Below are 21543 nucleotides of genomic sequence, written 5' to 3'. Positions count from 1 at the left end.
CGCCCCCCAGCGTGAATGAGGGGTACAGGAAACGACTGGCCCTGGGGTCTGAGGACTCCAACCTGCTCAGGTGCATTGGGTGGTGGACACTTAATAAGCCCCTGCTGTGTACTCAAAGGCAGCCTCACCACTTCCTGGCCTCCCCATAGCTGCCCCAGGGAGCAGGGGCTTGTTTCCATTTCCCAGGGAGGTGAAAAAAGGCACAGCACCCCACAAATGCTCATGCCAGGGCCCTGCGCCCAAACGACGCATGCCCAGAAGCATCAACCCTATTCGCCATCAGCCCTATGGTCTGCAGACACCGCTCCCCAGCAGACCCCAGACCCGATCCCAAATTATGAGCTCAAAGCATCCCTCCAACAAGGACTGCCAGGCCCCAAATACAAATACACACCCTGGATGCTTACGCTCATTTTATTATAAAAAAATACAGAATCCAAAGTTGATTGTGACGGAGTGGGGGAGGCCCCGTCGCCAGCTCCAGGCGTGGCAAGGCCGCCCGCCCACGACCCCTACAAAAGCCCCCCCACCGCCGGCGTGCCTGAGCCAGCTCCCAGCGGCCGCGCACCATATATATTTATATATAATATATATAAAACACAGATCAGGAAAGGCGGGTAGAAATATGAAATCTGTATAAATGAGCTGTTTACTTCATTAAAGTGTCTTCCGGAGGGGGTTTCTTTTGGGTGGTGATGTTCAATACCCCCCTCCCCCCAGTTTTGTTTTGTCCTGTTTTCCTTTTTTCTTACAAACATTAGTCATAGAGGAGAGGGAAGGGGGTCTGACAGACAAAGGAGCTTATTGCGAAGTGCGGCTTCTACGCTAAAAAGTCTACCCCACCCCCCCGCCAAAATAAAACACCCTCACCCCACATGAAGGGGTGAGAAAAAAAAGAAACATTCCAGTCCATCCTCAGGAATACAGTAAAAATAAATCACAGTATATACTTGCTGGCTCTATTTACAGAAATGTAACATCTTCTCTGCCTCTGGGGTGATTGTGCGAGGCTGGGGGAACGAGGGGGCCTAAGACATCGCTAAGATACTAGGATGCTATGATTCCCAGGACCAGGACTGCATGGCGACCTCCAGTGAAACCCCATGGTTTCTTCTCTGGGAGACAAAGACCCGGAGGGAGGAGGGGAGAGCTGGGTTGATGGGGGTCTGAGGGCCCGTGGACCAGAGTCAGGGGAACTCACTACCCGCCTGCCCCTTCTGCCTCAGGCCAGCCTGTCCCAGGACACCTGGGAGTCCACTCCATGGTAACCTCCAGCCAGGACCAACAAATGGAATGACCAGGTCAGGGGTCCCTGGTCCCCCTTCTCCCAGTGGTTCGGGAACCCCTGCCCCATCCATCCATTCTGTTTCCTTCCCAAAGTCACAGGCGACAGCAAGGAATAAATTAAATTAGAAACTCAAGTCTTTCCGATCCAACCATGAAAAATACACTAAAAACAAAACAAAACAAAAATCCAACATTGCCAAGAGGTCCCCAGGTTCACCAGGGCCTCCAGACAAGACAGCGAGGCCATGAGCTGGGTGGACAACCAGCCTCTTGGGCGCGGGTTGGGGGGGCCTTGGCTGCCCCCGCCCCGGCCAGCCTGGGACGTGTGGACAGCCCCGCCTGCCAGAGCAGCACCAGTGGTAGGAGGAGCGGCGTCTCTATTTGGTCTCAGAGGCGGGCCGTCAAGGTGGAGCTGACGTCCTGTGGCAGGCTAGGAGCCCAAGAGGGTCCACAGCACGGGGACAGTGCTGAGGAAGAGCTGGCAGCTGCCCAGGCCACTGCAGGAGTTATTGCTGGTGAAGATGGGCTCAGGGGCCTCATACAGGGTCTCATCTGTGGGGGGGGCAAAGAGACAGGGTAGTCAGTGGCAGGCCCACCCACCCCCACCCTGCTTCCCAGACCTCATCAAGACCCAATGTTGTTATACATCTCAGTTTCAGGACTTCCCTGGCAGTGCAGTGGTTAGGCCTCCAGGTTTTCACTGCAGAGGGCACGGGTTTGATCCTTGATTGGGGAACTGAGATTGCACATGGTGCACAGTGCAGCCAAAAACAAAATAAAATCAAACAGCAAAAATAAGAAAACAGTGTCACCAGATGACTGACCTGAGATCATGACCCTGCTCTAAGGACTCCATGTTCCTGTTCCTCTGGGACAATGCCTCCAATCAATACAGAGTATGGCAACCAGCAGGAGCCCAATAAATGTGCCTGGAGCCAGGTGAAGTGGTGAGGCCATGGGAACCCCCCTTTCCTCTGAGCATCACAATGTTTCAAGAGCTCAGAACATGGGTATTCTAGAGAACTTTCCTGAAGCCCACTCTGGGTAAAGAGGGCTTCAGCCTCAGGGAGGCCCAGCTGCAGACTTCAACCTTCATTCTTTCTTAAATTTATTTGGTTTTGGTTACACTGGGTCTTCATTGCTGCACACAGGCTTTCTCTAGTTGCAGCAGACAGGGGCTATTCTTCATTGTGGTGTGTGGGCTTCTCATTTTGGCTCCTTCTCTTGCTGCCGAGCACGGGCTCTAGGGACATAGGCTTCAATAGTTGTGGTGCATAGCCTTAGTTGCTCCGCAGCATGTGGGATCATCCCAGACTAGGGATCGAACCCACGCCCTCTGCATTGGCAGGAGGATTCTTAACCACTAGACCACCAGGGAAGCCCCAAAACTTCATTCTTGAAGTTCTGACATGGCCCTATTTGCAGGGCCTGTCCCAGCCATTGGAGAGATTGTGGGACTCCCAAGGGTATGCTATCACCACCTCCTTCCTTACTTCACTGACCACTCAGTGGGTTCTGTGAGTTGAGGACGCCATTGACCCCCAAGCACTTACTGGTTGGCCTCACATAAACCTTCAGTCTCAGGCAGGGTCGGTCCACAGCATTGGGCGGTGTGGCAGCTGGAAGAGAGGGGTTGGGGATTAGTAGGGCAGAGGACTCTTGGTGCCTGGGACCTCGCGGGACTGCATCTCCTTCCCCATGCCCGTGACCCAAGCCTGACCCCAGGTAGGGGAATCCACACATAAAACTCCTCATCATATATCAAAGGCCCAGACATAATGGCCATGAGTTCCCAGAAGTCCTCTTGCATGCTCCCCTTGCCCCTCACTTCACTGAATCCTAACCCCAGAGATGGGGGTGGGGTGTCTATGTCTGACTCCATCTTACCCCAGGGCAGCACAAGGCAAAGTTCAAAGGTGATGAACAAAAATGTGTGTTTTCAATAAGAAAATAAAGGGAATTCTCTGGCGCTCCAGGGGTTCGATCCTTCATCAGAGAACTAAGATCCCACATGCCACACAGTGCAGCCAAAACAAAAACAAAACAAAATCAAATAGCAAAAAAACCCACAAACAAATGATTGACCTGAGATCAAATCCCTGCTCTCAGGGATCTGCGATGTTGGCAAGTCACCCCCTACCTAGGCCTCATGTGGCCCCAGGTAGGTGCTTTGGCGTGCATGCACACTCAGTCGTGACCCACTCTTTGTGATCCCATGGACTATAGCCCACCAGGCTCCTCTGTCCATGGGATTCTCCAGGCAGGAATACTGGAGTGGGTTGTCATGCCCTCTTCCAGGGGACCTTCCCGACTTAGGGATCGAACCCACATCTCTTGCGTCTCCTGTACTGGTAGTCAGATTTATCATCACTATGTCACCAGGGAATCCCCCACTGGGTGACTGCCTGAGCCCATTAAGCCTGGGAAGGAAGCAGCATCCGGCCTCCCTTGAACAGTGGCCCACAAGGCCCGGGGTCACGTGAGGTTGAAGTGCATTGAGTCCTCACACCTGAAACTCCACCACCGGGCTCCCTGCTTCTTGGTCCACATGGGGACAGGAGAGGTCCAAGAGCACTGCCCACGAGTCAGGAGAGAGGGGCTTGGCGGCCAGGATGGGGATAGGGAGGGAGGCCTGAGGCCCCGTGGGTGGTGGGGTTCACACAGGTGAACAGGCGCGGGCACCCACATGGCTACGGCCGGGGCTGTGCCCGCCTGTGTTCTTGGCCGGTCCTCTTTGTGGCCATCACCTCTGCCTGCCCCCCAGAAGTCCCTTGTGCTGAGAGATGAAGATAAAAAGCACGTAATAAAAATAACATTCGTCACAGAGATAGGACGAATAATTACAATAATTATCTTTATGAAACTCCCATCTCGGAAAGAAAAATGTAATTTTTCTTACATTACAGGGACTTAATTTAAACACCTTCTTCCCCTCCCCCACCCTCTTCTTCCCTGAATTAAGAGGAAAAAATCCAAATAGAGCAGAGGAAGGAGGAAATGGAGCCTCGTAGAGTTTAATTTGACTCAGCGGGAACCAGGGTGGTGAGGCGCTGGGTCCCTCCCCAAGCCCGGGCGGGGGTTGGGGTGGGGGTTGGGGGGGCAGGGGCAGGCCCCCCTCCCTCTCCCCACCTGCTCCCCATCAGCCTCCAGGACGCTGAGAAATGGGACCGCACAACCCTTCAGAGTCAGCGCCTTGGGCCGGGGTGGGGTTCCTGGGACCCCATCTTGGCAGGGGCTATGGCAGGACCCTCCTGTTCTCAGGTTTTCAGAGACCACGGGCTGCTGAGGCCTGGCTGGTGGGAACTTGAACCCTGGGCACATTCCACCACGCCAGGCCCTGCCCTTGGCATTTAGTGGGGAGGAGGAAGAAGGGACCCCTCGGGAGCCCCTAACGCCCAGCAGAGGCGGGGACAGTTTACCCGCCCGCCCCCACCGCCCCCAGGCCTACAGCATGGCATGAAGGCCCAGTGGACTGGACCAAGGCTGCCTCCGATCTTAACGCCTCCACACTCCTCTGGGAATCTGGGCGCTCGGGTGCGAGACGGGGTAGGCACGGTGTGTCCTCCATCACTCCTCAGCGACCAGACTAGGCAGGCCTAGTTTCTGGCCTCAGTGCAACATGGGGTGGGCCCCCCTGGTCTCAGGGTAAGACGATTTGACCGTGGGGCCACTGGCTCAGCGGCCCAGAGGCTGACCCGCAGGACGAAGGCTCGAGGATGGAGACATGAGGCCCCTGCGGAGGAGGGATGAGGGAGGGAGAGGGAAAGGGGAAAGGGAGGGGGAGGGAGGGAGAGGGGAGGGGGAGGGGAGGGGGAACGGAGGGGGAGGGGGGGGAGGGGATTGGGAGGGGAGGGGGTAGGGGAGGGGAGGGGGTAGGGGAGGGGAGGGCCCCACTCACAGATGTAGTAGTACTCGTGGCCTGGGCGGAACTCGAAGCCCAGAGAGAAGGGCGTGAAGAGCTGGAACTTCTCGGAGAACTTGAGCGGGCCCCCGGGCGCCGCGGGCCGGTTGCACTCCCAGCGCTTGAAGCCGCGCTGCCTGTGGTCGCAGGAGGCGTGGCCTTCGCCGTTGACCATGTACAGCACATAGTGCTCCATGCGCTCGGCCGGCGGCAGCGGCGCCCCGTAGTGCGGGCAGTAAATGTCCAGGTAGTCGTTGATGCTCACCTCCACGGTGTAGCCGCCGCCGTCGTCTGCCGCGCCCGCGTGGAACCTGGAGGCAGGGCCGGCGGTCAGCGCGGGGGAGGGGGGCTCAGGGATGCGGGGCAGGGGCCGGGAGTAGGGTGACGGGTTAGTGCAGGAGAAAAGGTAAAACTAACGGATGGGGTAAATGGGGAGGGGTCATTGGTCAGCGCAGGGAAGGGGTGGGGCCTGAGGATGGGGAGCCCGGGGAGGGTGTGGAGTTGACGGGTCAGTGCAGCAGACAAGTGCAGAGTCAGCGAAAGGGTAAATGGGGAGGGGTCACTAGTCAGCACAGGGGGATGGGGAGCCCTGGGAGAGTGTGTGGATGATGGGTCAGTGCAGGGTAAAGGGTAGATCGGAGATGGGGGAAGGGCAAGGGGTTGGGGGGGGGACCTTGCCCACAGTCAGGTGCCAGGGTCTGAGCCCATGGTCCCCTGCCTGGCACAACAACCCTGCCACACCAAGGCCAGAGCAGGCTAGCAGGCTAGCCCTGAGCCCCAAGGTGAGGTTTGTCCCAGGGAAGAGGGCCTGCCCCCAGGCATTCTGGGTAACCACATGCGCGCAAGCAGGCGCCCTGTGACACAGCCCCCCAGACCCCCAATTGCCTGCAGAATCCACATCTGGGCCCTTCAGCCACAACAGGCCTGGCACAAGATATCCCCCCACCAGGAAGTCCCACTCCAAAAACTTTAACTGCTTGACTTCAATGCCCCCTCCTCCAGGCAGCCAGCCCTCCATGCCATCCCGAGACAGCCTCCTGTTTTCTTTCTGCAGATCTGCCTGCCAAAAGACCCAGGGTATCTGGGACACAGGTCAGTGATCCCTACCTCTCTGAGGCAAGCTTGGCCCCTCTCCTGTATCCCCAGAGGGGGTGGGGCTTGACACCCCCTCAGATGCTCAGACACCCCCATCCCTCAGTCCAATTCAGGGGTGCCCTGGGTTTGACCCCCCTCAGCCCCACCCCTTCCACCCTGAGTGACATTCTTCATCCTCCCTCCAGAGCCTCCAAAATCTGGCAGCTACCCCACAACTCCCTGATTCCCCACCCCTGACACCTTGACCCACCAGCTCTGCCTCCCAGCCTTGGCCCTGGAGGTCTCCTCAGCTGTCGCAGAGCCTGTACCCCTTTCCCTGGGGGCCCCTTTGACCCAGCCTCATCAGGCAAGGATGGAGGTCAGCTGAGCAAGGGACAGGGAGCTACCCTTCCATCAATGCCTCCGGCTACAGCGCCAGGAGCCCTTAGATCTCTGGGACGCATTCCCCCGGGCCCCTGTCATGTAAACGCGGCCTGGACCGAGGGGGGACAAGGGGGCCTCCCCAGAGGGGCTTATTAGCACATAAAAGGCCTGGCAGCAGAGGTTTGGGGGCAGGCTCCCCTACCTCCTCCCTCCCCACACCAGCAGGGAAACTGAGGCTTGGTGAGGGGCAGCGGCAGCGAGAGAGGGCGACGTCACTGGGACCCCGACCCCGCTGCTGCCTCTGTGCCCGTGTGCCAGCCACCCCGGACCGCGGAAGGGAGCAAGGCAGCCCCCATACCAGGAGCACTAATTGGCACAGCCAGCACCTGACGGGGCGGCTGATCAGATGGCATTGGCTGGCCCCCTGCCACCCCGAGACAGTGTCAGATGGGGGTGAGGGCTCCAGGGACCCTCGAACTGGGAAGGAGGCAGGCAGGGGACTGGCCCATGGTGCCTCAGTTTCCCGATCCATCAGGAGGGACCCCAGATGATGATTTCAAGTCTGTGGCTGAAGTCAAGGTTCAGAGAATTTCAGGTCGGGGACTAGGGGGAGTGGATTCACTCCCAGCCCTTCCCTGCTGCATTGGGTTCACCCAGGAATAGGGCGCCCACTCCCTCCTGCAGAGGTGGGAAGGCCTTTGCACAATAAATGTGTCTGGCAGTGCAGGTCCGTTGGGGGCCGAGGAACCTCATCTGGCTCCAACCCAGGATGGAGCCCAGCTGGGTCCTGCCTTCTCAAAGACTGTTTCCAACTCTGTCATGGAGATGGTCCCTGAGGCAGATGGAAGAACTTCAACTGTGCAAACAGCAGGCACCCCATAGATGCAGGGTGGCCCTGAGTGGGGCTGGGAGCCTGCCCATCCCATGGGCCGCTCCGCGGCTGGCCGGGCACAGGCGTCTCATTGACCGGCCGCGTCCTCCGGCCCCTTGGGCACGATCGATGCAGAAGCTGCTCCAGGCTTTTTGAAAAGTCATTTTCGCTCCTTCCCGGCCCCACTGAAAGCCCAATTGATCAACCGATCGATGACAGCCACGGCCCAGCAGCCGCCCAGGGGCCCACCCTCACCCCAGCAGGCCCTGCAGGGGAGGCTGTGACGGGGAGCCATAGGCAGAGGTGGGGGAGTCCTGGTCCTGCCCTCTGGGCCTCAGTTTTTCCTCTCATCCCTGGCTTGATGCCAGGGATGTACATTCAGTCTGAAAGAGAATGTGACTCCACGCAGGGCGCTTCTGGAGAAAAGGTGGGCTGCACTGCCTCCCCTTTCTCCCCTCTTGACACCAGCACCATCAGGTCCCCCCAGCTCACCTTCATTAGAATATCAGCGACCAAAGCTGCTCTGCTGGGTCAGAGGCTGGACACCCAGGTCCCACTTGAGCCCCCCTAAATCCAGGACTCACTTTCCTGAGTGTCCATCAGACCTCGCCACCCACTGGCTCAAAGCCTTCTATCAGCTCCCCATCACTCAGAACAAAATCCACAGTCCTCCCAGGCTCATGGGGCCTCATATGGCCCCCACCCTCAACCTCATCACCCCCTGACTTCCCCAGCTCACTCCCTTCCAGCCATGCCAGCCTCGGGGCTGCTCCTATTCCTGTCCCAGGGCCTTTGCACACACTGTTCCCTCGGCCTGATAGCCTTTCTCTACTTTCCCCAACTCATCTTTTGGACATCGTCGTATTTATACCATTACACAGTCCACTGTCTGCCTTCTGGGGGTCAGCCTCCTCCTCTGTACCTTGTTTGGTGGCCAGCATGAGCCCAATATACAGTGGTGCTCGATACATGTTTGTTAGTCGGTCAAAGGCCAAACACTTGAGGTCTTTGAGGTGCTAGAGTCATGGGAGCAGAAAGCTGCCTCAAGGTGGGGAAACCGGGACCCCAGGTAGGTGGATCCCAGGAGAAGCCCCCCTACTCACCCCCCACACCTGAACTCTGGGAGCCAAAATGGACATTTTTCTCCTTTCCCTGCTCTCAAATAGCCACAGCCTTGCATTGGCATTCCCAGTTCCAAGCTGGTGCCTCGCCCCTGCTCAGGGTGGCATTGATGCAGGGGAGATGGACCCCACCCCAAGCCGAGCCCGGTGAGAGCAAAACAAAGCCTTCATTTCCTCCACCAGTGCTGAGGCCTGATATGCAAATGATCCCTGGGAGCAGTAGATACAGATCGAAATTCTCACTAAGGGGTTAATGACTGACTTGGGATGGTTCCCAGACACAGGGCTCCCCGAGGCTTCAGACCTCCCCGCCCCCAACATCTACACCTTCACCCTCAGTGGTTCACCCTGCCCACCCCCTGCCAATGTCCACCCTGCAGGCAGCCGCTCCAACCCCACCCACCACCCCTTCCTCTGGCAACCACCCGGCCTGCAGCTAATTAGCTCCAGTCAGGCGACAGTCAAGTCATTAGATGCTAACAGCACAGAAACTAATTAGGAGTCTCACCCAAAATGGGAGTGGGCTGCTGGGCTGCCTTCCCAACCTGGAAACTGAGGCAGGGGCGGGCAGGCGGGGGAGTCTGTCCCCTTCACTCTCCGACTCTCTGTCTCTTGTCTCCCTGGTCTGAGCCATTTCACAGCTCCTACTAAAGGGCTCAGAGATGCCAATGAAGACCCCAGCAAAGAGACACCCAGGCCTGCTCAAATGGACAGCAGGGCCCCCAAAGGCCAAGGCTGGGACCTCACTGAAAATTAGGGCCTCAGGACTTCCCTGGGGATCCGGTGGCTAAGACTCTATGCTCCCAATGCAGGGGGCATGGGTTCCATCCCTGGTCAGGGAACTAAATCCCATGTGCCACAAAGAAGCTCGAAGATCCCGCGTGCTGCAACCAAGACCTGGCACAGCCCAATAAATATATAAGAAAAGGCTTTAAAGGAAAAGGAAAGAATATCATGGCCTCACGATAGTGCAGCATCAGCTCAGAAAGGACAATTATGGCCTTGTGGGTGCAGGGTAAACTGAGGCACGGGCCCCACCATGGAAGCAGGAGGTGAAACAAATGGGGCAGGGTAGGTGGGGGAAGGTGAAGGAAGGGCCGCAGGATCAGCCCACCCCCCTCCCCCGGCCTTGGTCTCAGGCAGGAGGAGGCCCGGGTGCCCAGTCCATGGGGCATGCCTGCCCAGGTCACCCCACCTTCCTCAGCCCCCACAGCGTGTATGGTGTCCCCGCACTCCTCAGCCAGCCCCAGACCTGCATGCCTCTCAGAGGGGGTCCCCCCACTGGACATAACTTCCTCGTGGCCATGGGTAAATCACTTTCCCTGGGTCCATGAAACGGAGGCATAATGGGGAGCCCGACCCATGAAGTGGACAGGCGAGATGAGGGGGTGCATGGCTGGGGTAGGGGGGGCGAGGGGAAACGTGGCCGGGGTGGCAAACAGAGCCCCTCAAAGTCGAGACCCCCGCATGGGAGTGGGTATGAGGGTGAGCCCCCACCAGGACCAGCACTCAGAGCTCGGAGTCTAGATTGTGTGCTCCAAGCTCTCAGCTGTGTGTCCGCGATGGGGCAGCACAAAGGTGGCTGTGCCCTTCCTTGCCTGGCCCATTGCACAGGGGACACAGTCAAGCCCTCCTTTTGGAACTGTCCCCCACAGACAATTTCCCCAAGGCAACGCCAGGGGGGTGGGGGGCAAGGCTGGTCCGTGCTTGGAGGCTTGGTGAGGGGAGGGAACCTTCTACCAAGGCAGGACCCTGCGTTGGGCTTAGCTCAGGGGCTGCAGAATGAGCCATCGAACCTGCAGGAACCCTGCCTCCCAGACCCCCTGTTCACACACCTGCGCATCCCAAGGTCGGCCACCTCTGCACCTGCAGCCTCAAGGGACGCATGACCCACAGGGGACATTTGCTGAAGGCCCCTGAGGTCAGAGATGTCTGCCCCTTCCCCAGGCCCAGCTCCCAGGCAGGCTAGAGGCCAGTCCCTCCCCTTTCCCCAATCCTCAGCTCGGCTGCTGCCTCAGTTTCCTCCTCTGCATGCTGAGCTGCCCAGGGTGGGGGTGGGAAGCAGTTGTCCACCGTGGGGAGGGACCAAGGCTGGGGAAAGGGACCCTGTGGATCCAAGCCTCAGAGCCCAGGCTGCAAGCAGGTGGGGGCACCTCAGAACTGGCCCCCCACCCCAGCACTGCAGTTCCCACCCCTGCACAATCACCTGAACCTCGCTGCTGCTGCAGATGCACTGCGGGCTGGTCTGGAGCCTCCCTGCTTGCCTGCAGGCAGGAATGGCCTCCATTTCCCCTCCCCGTCGGGGTCCTCTGGTCCCTTGGGGTCACACCCATGCCTCGGGCGTCCACACCGTGCCCACCCTGCTGCCATCCGCAGAGGGGCACAGCCCGCCGCCCTACTTCACAGAGGAAACATGACACAGGGGCTCTGAGCAGCCAATCCACTAGCCCAAGGGCTTCCCAGATCCCCAAGTCCGAGATCCAGCCCTCCATGGCCCCCCAGACCACACCCTCGGACCGCAAGGCTTCCAGGTCCATGGGTCCTCACTCTCCAAGTCCCCCTTAAGTCGGGTGGATGAGCTTCTTTCAAACAAAACAAAAAGCCTCATGCGGCAAAATATGGCATCGCCCCCTTCAAAGCCGGTTCCCTGGAGGCCTGGGCATGGCTGGCAGGCGCCAGGGGTGCATGACACCTCCACAGGGAGGACGCAGTCCTAGTCGCCATCTTCCCCCTGGGCATTTGAGATGGGAACATGGCCGCTGCCCACACCCAAGGGCAATCAGGGTCCCACTCAGGGTCTGCACCACTGGGTCCACCCAGGCTGCAGACTTCCAACCAAGTGGGGGACTCAGGGACAGGAGGGTCCCTGCCAGTGCCAGCTCTGAACCTCGATGGCCCCTCTGCACCATGGGCAGCAAGGAGCCCAGTCCGCAGGACCCGGACACGTACCTCCAGCAGGGACCCACCTGGGCTGGAGGAGGGGGTGGAGGAGCGGTCAGGTATGTGTGGAAGGCAAGCTGTGATCACCTCCCTCTGGTGTGGGCTGTCAGCACCCCCACCAGGGCCCCCAGAGCCAGGCCGTACATACAGACACGTATGCACGCCATGAAGACGTTCCAAAGACACGCGTGCACCCCACATACAGACACACCTTCTCCCCAGGTGTTGATTTGCATGCAGATACACACGCACACCCCACACCCAGACACACTGCTGCAAACACGCATGCACCCTGCACACGCGTGTTCTCCAGGCACACACATGCAGAAACATGTGCAGACACACAGGGCCAGGGCTGCCAAACACATGTAGGCACTTGAGTGTCTGTGTGGCAGTGGCGGGGAGCAGTGTGTGTGCTCCACACACACTGCTATGCACCTCCCGGGCCCCGGGACCCCTGAACCGCATGGGAAAGAACACGCAGCTATGGGGCGGACATGCCCTGCGGCCCAGCGAGCCTCCGAGGTGTCCCTGTGCCCCCGCAGCCCCAGAAGCAGCCCGCCAGGATGCCCGGCCCAGTCCAATACGGCCACAGACAGGCCCAGAGATGCCCGGCAGCCAGACCCACAGTGCCCAGCTCAGGCGGGGACTGTACGGATAGACGGCTGAACAGCTGGCCGGCAAGGGTGCAGGGGTCCGTGGCTGGACCCAATCTCCACCCTTCAGCGGCAGTGGAGGTGGGTGTGGGGCTCCCTGGCAGCGTCGGCCAGCCTCGTGTGCACAGGAAATCCACGGCACAGCAGGAGAACACAATTGGGGAAGCACAGCCACACTCTCATTACCTCGGCGCAGGTACAGGCCAGCCAGGCGAGGGTGGCCGGCCTCACCGCAGCCCTGCCTGGGCCTGGTGGTCCTCCACCAGCCCACATGCATCCCCGTGGCTCCTCTACTGCCTGATGGTACCCCACCCGAGGCGGCCCAGCCCTGGCTCGGTCCCCTTCCCAACTCACGGTGCCTTTTGTGTGCGCCCCCCTCTCTCTCTGCACGGCCTGTCCCTGCGTCTCCTGGCTCCTCTGCCGGCCGCCGCCACCAGTCTCCCTGTTTCGACCCCATTCTCGCCTGTCCCTGCACAGGCCTGTCTCTCATCTCTGCCCAAGGCACTACCTCCCACATCAGGCCCACCCGCCGACTTCAAACCTCTCCCTGCACCCTGGCAGCTGTGCCCGCAACTGGGCACCCTCAGGAAATGTCCATTCCGGGTGCCCTCAGAGCCTGAGGCTGGGCAGCACCCTCCTCCTCTGCCCGGCACTCACCCAGTCACTGGACACAGATTCCGTTCCAGACACCCCAAGATACCCAGCCTTCCAAGGGGGCCACCCTTTAGCAGAGACCCCCAACCATAGTGGTGAACAGAGCCCTGATTCTTGACCCAACCGGGCTTCCCAGGCGAAGGGCTCCCTGGGACCCCAGGCCCCGCTGCAAGAAGTGGGGGAGGTCACCTCCCACCCAGGACGCCCCAAGCAGGAGGAGGCAGAGGAGAGGCCAGCCCTGACCACCAGGGTCTGTGCTGGACAGTGAGGCTGTCCCTTCGGGCGGCTGGTCAGAGAGAGCTGTGGGGTCAGCAACAGGAGGCGGCTGAGCGGCTGGACAGAGCCGGCCCCGGGGGCTGTCTCCTTCCCAGCCAGCATCCTGCCTGCCGCCCTGTGGCAGGTGGGGCAGCGGCCGGCCCCCGCAACCCCCTTCCGTCCCTGTTGGAAGCTCCTGGTGGGTCTGGCGTTTGCTAGAACAAAGGACAGGCCACGCTGGGACGCTGGGACAGGATTCCAAGGCTGAAACCAAAAACTTGGGCCAGGGAAGCGCTGCCCGCTGGGCTCCCTGCTTGGCCGCAGGGAAGAACCGTAATCAAACCCACATGTGACCAGCGGGGCTAGCGGTGCAGGGAACCCGCTCCGCAGCGGCCCAGCCATCCCTCCTCGGCCCTGGCTCTCTGCCCTCAGCCCTGGGGCTGACCCCACAGCCAGGAAAATGATGGGGGGGGGGGGTGTTTGGGTGGGCTACCTGCCCCGACCTGGGACACAGGCTGCCCTGGTCCCAGGGCTGGCCTCAAAGACGGTCCTTTATGCAACTTTCTGCAGGAGGACCGAGGACAGCAGGGGACGGCGAGGGGGTGGCGGGGGACCGCTGGCTTGGAAGCCAGGCAGTTCTGGCACTTGAAAACCGAAAGAAAGTGACTGGAGGCAGAGGATCAGGGGGTGAGGAGGCCAGCGCCCCTGCCCCCACGTGCAGCCCAGCTGGCCTGGATATGACCATGACCCTGACGGTGGGGTGGACCGGGAGCTGTAGGACCCTAGATCCCATCTCCCATGGGACCCCCAGCCCACTCCCGCCTCCCAGACCCCAGAAGGTCCGAGGTTTCCACTGCTGACCAGGATGTGGTCAGTCCCTAGCAAACTTTTCTCGCTTGAGTAGCAGGGGCTCTCGCTGCCCCCAGACTGTACTCAGTACCCGACCTAGAGGAGGTCTGCAGACAGGCGGGCGGGGCACCTGGGCCGGGTGTGGCAGGCTGGGCACAAGGCCACCTGGGTCCTAGCCCCAGCCCTGCTCCCCTCACCGTGACCTTGAGCCAGCTGCTTGGCCCCTCTGCGCCTCAGTTTCCCAGTCAGTGCAAGGAGGACCGCGGAGGACACAGCCTGATCAGGACTCTGGGGACAGACCCTGAGCCTCCTCCGTGCCTCAGTCTCTCCGTCTCTTTGAGAGCCCGGACCAGGGACCCGCTGGAGCAAATGTGGACACTGGTCCACGGGGAGGGACATTCCAACTTCCCCAAGTTCATCTGGGGAGCCTCCGACAGAACGCGCCTGAGGAACCCTCCCCTGGGGGGCCACGGTCCCCCACCTCAGTCCCTCACCTCTGGGCGCGGCTCAGTGACAAGAGTCCTGGGCATTCCCACCAACTCTAAAGCTAGCGGAGGTCCCCAGAGAGACCTGAGCATTGGGTCCCCCAAGTCCGGGGAGGGAACTCAGGGCCAAACGGCTTCTGAGGGTGCCAGAGGGGATCCCCAAACTCCTGGGCCGGCGGCGCTCCGAAGCATGCAGGGCGCCAAGTCTCCCAAACCTGTAGGCGGAGGGGCGCCCCGGGGGGAGATGCACGCGGAGTGAGTCCCCCAAACTCCGGTGGCCGGAACTCCCTGGAGGCTCCCGTGGGAAGCGGGAGCCCCTACTCCTGGGGGTGGCGCACAGGGGCTCCCCGAGTCCGGGGTGGGAGGCCAGGCTGGGGTGGGGGAGTCCGGGGTCTCCCGGCGCTCGGTCCCCGCCCGCGGCCGCGCTCACCTGGGGTTGCTGCGGTTCCAGTAGACCGCGTAGCGGTCCGAGTTGGCGCGGGCGGCGTCCTCGCCGTGCGCGAAGGGCGGCGGCGGCAGCGGCAGCAGCAGCAGCAGCAGCGGCAGCAGCGGGCGCTGCGCGGGCGCCATGGCCCCGGTCCGGCCGCCGCGCTCGCCTGGCCGCCGCCTGCCAGCCGTCTCCGCCTCCTCCGCCGCCGCCGAGCGGGCGGGCGCGGGGCGGGCGGGAGGAGGGCGCGCCGGCGCTTGGAGATCCCCAGCCGCCCCCGCCTGAGCGCGCGCGACCTCGGGCGCCGAGAAGTCAGGCGGCGGCGGGCGGGGCGCCGGGGTCGCCCCGGGCGCCGGCCCGGCCGCGCGGACACTAACAGCGCGGGCCGTCACCACCGCACCCGCCGGGGAGGGGCCGGGGCTCCGGCCTTTGTCCCGCCCGAACGCCGGGAGGGCCGCGGGCGCCCCCTCCTGCCGTGCCCCGGCCACGCGGGGGCTGGGCGGGGGGCTGCAGCCCCAACGGCGCCCCCACCTCCCCATACCCCTGCTCCACCCAGACCGTCCGGGATGCCTTCCCCGGTCGGGCTACTTTCACCCCGTGCCCCAGGTCCTGCCCCCTGTCATCCCAACTCTGTGGGGCCCTGAGTGCACCTTCGTCATCATGGGGGCCAGACCCAGGGTCGCGGAGTTGTCCTCAACCACCTCCATTCAAGCCAGCAATCTGGTCTGCAAAGCCAACCAGGCGAAGGGAACAGAAGACCCAGAAATGGCTCACGTCCCTGTGCCCTCCCACAGTCAAACCCGGACCCCAGAATCCTAACCCAGGCTCCCCCAACACCGAGCCACCCTGTCCATCCTGATGAAGGGTTTTGCAGTCTCACTGCCCAAAATGGGAAGTCAGCAGCTACTGCTGCCTCCCTGCAGGACCCTGGGGACACCCCCCCCCACCACCACCACCACGGGGGTGGTCAATTCTCATTGAGTCTGTCTCCTCATCTAGGAAAGGAAACAGAAATCCTGACCTCAGCCACAAAGGGTACCAGGCATAGCAGGTGCCCAGTATACCCAGCAGCCCAGACTGGGGTCCAGGCCAGCAGGAGGTGGGAGGACGGGGAGTCTGACCAGGGCAAAGAGCAGGAAGGGTGTCTGGCAAGAGGGTAGAGCAAAGGGCTAGAGGGCCTGACCTGTTTGGGGCACTCAGAGTGACCACTCCTGGGTGTGGGGAACAAGTTGGTTAGGAGGAGGCTGACTGTGGGCCAGGAACCGGGTCCTGTCCTTCATTTCTGCTCTTATCAGACTGAGTTTGTGAAGGTACACTGTCACCAAGTGCTGGTTGGAAAGTGTCAGCAGTGCCCAGCCAGGTTCTACCTCTCTGGACTTGTTTCTCTCTTCCAGGCCTGGCCTGGCGCAGAGTCTGGGAGCCTAGAGCTGAAAGGTCATGCGTGAGGGATTATCAGAACTCCTTGTAGAAAACTCACTGGAGAGGCCAGAGCTTCACCACAGTCAGGTGGGGAGGGTAAATGCATTTCGGATATGCTGTGGGCATGTGCCAGGTGTGCCCTGAGCATTTTCTTCCGGAACTTACCCCTCTTTGCTCAGGCTGCTACCTGGGAGGCCTTCCCCTTTCCTCCTGTTAAATTTCAGTTCTTCCTTCAAGGACTGTCCTCCCCATGTTTCAGCCCTCCTCACCCCCAGCCCCACCACAAGGTTGTCTGTCCTCTGCCTTCCAGGGAACTCTGCCCATCTGTTTGGGGTGTTCTGGCTTCTGGATCTTGTCCATTGACTGTAGTCTGCTGGAGTCTGAAGTCCCAGGCCTAGCCTAGAGGGCTCCACACAGGAAGGTAGGAACATGCCCCACCTCCCACCCCTGGCGGTGGCCGGGGCAGGCCCAGAAGGCTGAAAGAGGACCAGAACTGGCCCAGGCTCACCTGGCAAGGCCACCAAACAGTCTGTCTGGACCACTGGAGCCCAAGTCTGGGGCTCCAGCCACACAGGCCAGGCTCAGCCCAGGCTGGCTGGTCTGGCTCTCTGGGGAGTGATGGGGTGGTCACTCAGGGAGGTGTGGGGCCCAAGCCCAGGGACAGGGGCCATGAGCCCAGGGGGCCAGGCCTGGCTGCCAAAGGGGACCTCTCGCTCTGGGACGAGAGCCCCCTCCCACGTCATGAGACCTCATGGGTGGGGGGGTCTTCTCTGTCACACCCAGCAGGACTTGGACCTGCAGGGGTGGGGGTGTCGGAAGGGCACAGCGCGCAAGGGGATGCCCTGGCTGAGGCTGGGATGGGTCGACTCATTTGCATGCAGGGGCCACCGAGGCGGGAGCCGCCGCCGCTGCTGCTGCTGAGAGGATTTGAGCAGAAGCTCCGTTTTCCTTCTGTTCTCGTCTCTCTCTCAAGGTCAGAGCCCAAGCGGGGACAGGAACAAAGCGCACGTCCCCCATTCAACCTCCCTGCGCCTGCTGGCCGCTCCCGGAGGAGGGGGCCCGGGCAGGGGAGGGCAGGGCAGCTCCATGGCCTGGCCCCAGGTGAGGCAGGGATGGGGCCGCAGGCACAGCTGCCCAGCTGCCCTTGGGGACCCCTGCCTGGTGGGGACCGCTGTGGGTGCCCAGGAGGCTCTGTCCCCTTTCAGAGTGCCTGGCCATTCTGGTCTCCAGACCAGCCATCAGGAGGTCAGGGGTCATGGAGTCAAGGGTCAGAGGTCAGGCTCACTCCGGGGACAGGGGTCAGTCTTAGTTCAAGGCTCAGTTCAGGGACAAGGGTCACTGAGAGCTGACTGTCGGCCTCAGCTTCAGACCCAGGACAGGGTCTTTGATGGGGGTCTGTCCCTGTTCACAGTGGTCTGCTCTCCTAGGCTTGAAGGTCTGCCTCAGACTCTGGGAGTGTCTCAACTAAGCCAGGCCCAGACCTGCCCTTAGCCTGTGCCCATCAGCTCTGGTCCACCACCCACCGCCTACTGCCCAACAACTGTGACCGATCACCCAGTACCCACTATTCCCAGCCCAGCACCCACTAGCCCTACCCAGTACCCACCCCTGCTCACCCACTGCCCACCACCCCCAGCACATCACCCACTCCCCATCACCTGCCCACTGATCCCAAGTCCAGTGCCCACCACCCAGCACCCATGACCTGTGGCACTCCAGCCCTTCAGCAGAATTGCCAGGGCTGGGGATCAGTGTCCAGGGCACCCTCAACCTTCAAAGGCTGTGGTGCCTTGGAGAAAGCTAAAAATATGTGGGGAAGAATTTCTCATTACAGAAAAAAGTGGACCAAATCCATCACCTGCTCTGATTCAAGAGTTTTTCAGGAGGCAGGAAAGGGTTGCTGGGAGGGTGGGCGCCTTGGCAGGTCTGGGGCTCCACAGGCCCAGGTCAGAGTGTGGTGTGGTGTGTGTCCCCACGGGCAGTGAGGAGCAGGCATCTGCTGGCAAGTGGGAGAGGTCTCAGAGAGCTCCCCAGGCTGTTACTGAGAATAAACAAACACACCTGTCCCTTTCCCTTGCTGATCAATTAGAATTCCCACCCTTGTGTCCAGTCAGGCCCTGGAACCTCGGCCCACATCTAACATCCCTGTAACCCCCCCCCAACCAGGCCAGAGCCCAACCAACCAGGTGCCTCCCCTGCAATGTCCCTTCCTCCTCCTCCCCCTTCCCCAACTCCTTCCTACCTCCGGTTCACCCTCCCAGTTGCAGGGCCCAGGATACAGCCCCCCTCCTCCCAGGGCCACCTGCCAGTCTGGGGACTAGACCACTGCTGTCCAAAAGAACTTCCCACAAGGATGGCCAAGTTTCAGATCTGCTGGGTCCAACACAGCCACCAGCAGCAGCTCCATGTGGGTACTGGGCACAGAACATGTGACAGCAGGATAAGGAGCAGGGTTTTAGACATCACTTACTTTCAGTGAAGGTACATCTAAACAGCTGGTCCACCGGGTGACACAGCTGTGGGCAGAGTCATGCCTCGGTGGGCGCTTGGACATGAAGGGCCGCCAGAAGGAGGGAGGTGGTGGCGCAGACAGCCCAGAGAGCAGGAGATGGGGGGCCCTGAGTCCCACCGGAAGAATGGGGAACCAGGGGAGAGGTCCCAGAACATCCAGAGGGCATAGCTCCATTGCCTGCTGATCCCAGGTGAGCAGGAGGTGGCCCTGTTGGGTGCTGGGGCCACGTCGGAGGGAGACCCACATCAGCGCCGGCAGAGGAGCCGGCTCTCCAGGAAAGACGCCTGGCCTTGACTGCTGGCTACCCACTTTCTGAGCCCAAGGTGTCCAGCCCTCCCCGCCCCCACCTGGCCCCATTCCCCAGATGGAGATAGGAAGTTGGGAGCGGGGTGTTTTGCGCACAGCAAGCCACCCAAGAGCCAGAGACTCCCACGTGGCCACGGCAGGCCAAGAGGCTGGTTTGCGGCGTGTCCAGTGGGCACTCCCCAGGTAGCGAGTGGAGGGGACGGAAATGGTGGGAGGGGCCTCGAGGGCGCAGGACGTGAGTCTGCGAATCAGCACCTGGCAGGGGCTTGGGACCGGCTGCAAGCGACACCCGTGCACGAGTGTGGGCTTGTGTCCTGTGTGCATCCCGCATGCGTGGCTGCCATGTCGCGTTTCCCCGTGGCTGTGTGTCACGCCTATGCCCGTGCATGAGTGCACAAGGTGGAGGAAGGTGCTGGAAGGCCTCCCGATCCGGCACGCACACGTACACGCACACGTGTCACTCCAGCCAGCCAGGCCCCAGGGCCTTTCATCTCGCGCTGACAGGCCCCTCTCCCGGCTTTTAGCCACCGAGAACTTCCTGCTAATAGTGCATTAACCTTGGTGGGGGCTGCCAATTACTCGACACTAATGCGGGGGGTGCGGGGGGCACGGGTGCGCGCGCTGACTGCGCTGACAGGCACAGGGGCCGGGTAGCGGGCGGGGCTCCCCGTCCCACCCGAGGGGGGTGGGCAGGAGGCACAGGGCTGTGGGGGCACGCGGTGTGTTCCTGGCTCCGGATGGCAGAGCGCCGGGGTCTCTCCTGACCTCATTAGAGTAATTAATGTGCCTTTTGAAGCTGGAGAAGTCGCTCAGAGCTGTGGGAAAGGGGAGCAGATCACAGGGGGGGCGGGCCATGGATGGTGTCTGTGTGCCTGTTAAAAGCATGTCCCAGTGAGTCAGGCACAGAGAGAGCCTGAGTGACAGAGGGACAGACGGAAACGGAGGGGGGCCAAGGGAGAGGCAGTGCAGATGGTGAGAGACACCAATAGGGAGGTAAGCAAGGCTTCAGAATAAAGTACAGGCAGAGACACAGAGACAAAAAAGCAGAGATGCGTGGAAAGACCCACGGGGGGAACAGATGGGGAGAGAGCAGGGGGGTTGGGTTGGGAGATGTCATCTCAGTGCCTCCCTGGGACTGTGGCCTCAGTTCCTCAACCTTCCCTGGTTACTGGGGACCTGCTGGCCAGTCTGTACAGGGGTCTGCCAAAGAATGGTAGTGGGCAGTCAGGGAGGACCTCCTGGAGGTGGCAGCAGTGCATCAGAAGGGGAAGAGGAATTGTGAGCAGCCTTGGGCATGATGGGAGATATTGCCAACAGAGAAGGAAGTCAACTGGGGGCCAACGCAAAGGACCCCGGCTGGAGGGAGGGGGGACCAGCTGTGATAGAGATGGTGCTTCTTCAGGAACCCAGGCTCAGGCTGGGTGGGAAGGGTCAGCAGGTCTGAGGGAGACTGGCCAGAGGGGCTGATGAGGCTTGAATGGGCAGCACACTCAGACCACCCCATGGTGGACACGGCAGCAAGGTGGAGCTGAGGTGTGAGAAACAGGGCCCCAGCCGAACCTATTTCCCCCCTGTACAAAGTTTGGCTCAGGCCACACCTGGGACCGTAGGCCAACAGAGTAGAGATTGTGCAGCACAAGGCTGCCATCTGGTGGCAGCTCCCTCTGATGACAGCTCCTTCTAACAACGTGGCCTCCATGCTTTCAGCCAGAGGCCTGAGGGTAACTCAGGCTGGGCACAGAGCTACAGGCCAGCCACACTGGTCCTGCTTTCCACAACCACATTTATAGGGTGCAAGGGGGAATAGGCCAGAGCCAGACTCTGCCTAGAAACAAGGCCCACAGAGGAACTCATCAAGCCCATCACAAGGGATGGTAACCAAGGTACTCCAGTGGGACTCAGGTGACCAGTATGGGCCTCAGACGGTCAAGATGGGGACTGAAACACCCCTATGGGGTCAGGTGCCAGGATGAATCCCAGATTATGAGGATGGGGACTGAGGTACCCCTAAGAGGTTCAGGTGCCCAGAATGGGGATCAGTTGCCCTGATGGGACTCAAGATGCCTGAAAGGGGTTTAAGTTCCAGATATGGGACTGAGGTGGCCAAGATGGGCATTGAGCCACACACTGTGGAATTCACGTGTCCCCATGGGACTCGGGAAGCCAGAACAGAGGCCTGAGTGCCAGCACAGATTGCCTGGGATGGGGGATCAGGTTCACCAGTTATTTCACTGGAGGCTGAAAGGAGAGGGCAGGGTGGGCACGGGGAGCCTCAGCTGGCTCCAGACCTGGACGCTGCAGCCTGGGGCTCTGTGAGAAATGACTCTGGAGCAGGAGTGTGTGGTGAAGCAGAGGACACCACCTTTGAGGGGCCCTGGGCTGAAGTCGGCCTGGAAGGGAAC

At 60.9% G+C, this 21543-nt stretch overlaps 1 protein-coding gene across 1 annotated transcript; it reads right to left on the bottom strand.

Annotated features, from left to right (window-relative positions):
• Positions 1-396: 396 nt before the first annotated feature.
• Positions 397-15289, bottom strand: EFNA2 (ephrin A2). The gene is made up of 4 exons (XM_020890356.2): positions 14908-15289; positions 5186-5499; positions 2841-2906; positions 397-1839 (listed from the first exon to the last, which is right to left on the bottom strand). The coding sequence occupies exons 1-4, from the start codon at positions 15045-15047 to the stop codon at positions 1718-1720; spliced, it is 642 nt and encodes a 213-aa protein (XP_020746015.2). The 5' UTR covers positions 15048-15289; the 3' UTR covers positions 397-1717.
• Positions 15290-21543: the final 6254 nt, after the last annotated feature.

The sequence above is a fragment of the Odocoileus virginianus genome, chromosome 3 (assembly GCF_023699985.2).
Source record: "Odocoileus virginianus isolate 20LAN1187 ecotype Illinois chromosome 3, Ovbor_1.2, whole genome shotgun sequence".
NCBI classification, from domain to species: Eukaryota; Metazoa; Chordata; class Mammalia; order Artiodactyla; family Cervidae; genus Odocoileus; species Odocoileus virginianus.
This window is presented reverse-complemented; position numbering and strand designations above follow the sequence as displayed.

What these genes read in the sequence shown, in the direction of transcription:
- EFNA2 (XM_020890356.2), bottom strand. Translation starts at nt 15,047, where the DNA reads ATGGCGCCCGCGCAGCGCCCGCTGCTGCCGCTGCTGCTGCTGCTGCTG. An exon ending in TGGAACCGCAGCAACCCCAG is followed by an intron (nt 5,500 to 14,907) that starts GTGAGCGCGGCC and finishes CCCTGCCTCCAG; the next exon opens with GTTCCACGCGGGCGCGGCAG. An exon ending in CCACGAGTACTACTACATCT is followed by an intron (nt 2,907 to 5,185) that starts GTGAGTGGGGCC and finishes CCTCTCTTCCAG; the next exon opens with CTGCCACACCGCCCAATGCT.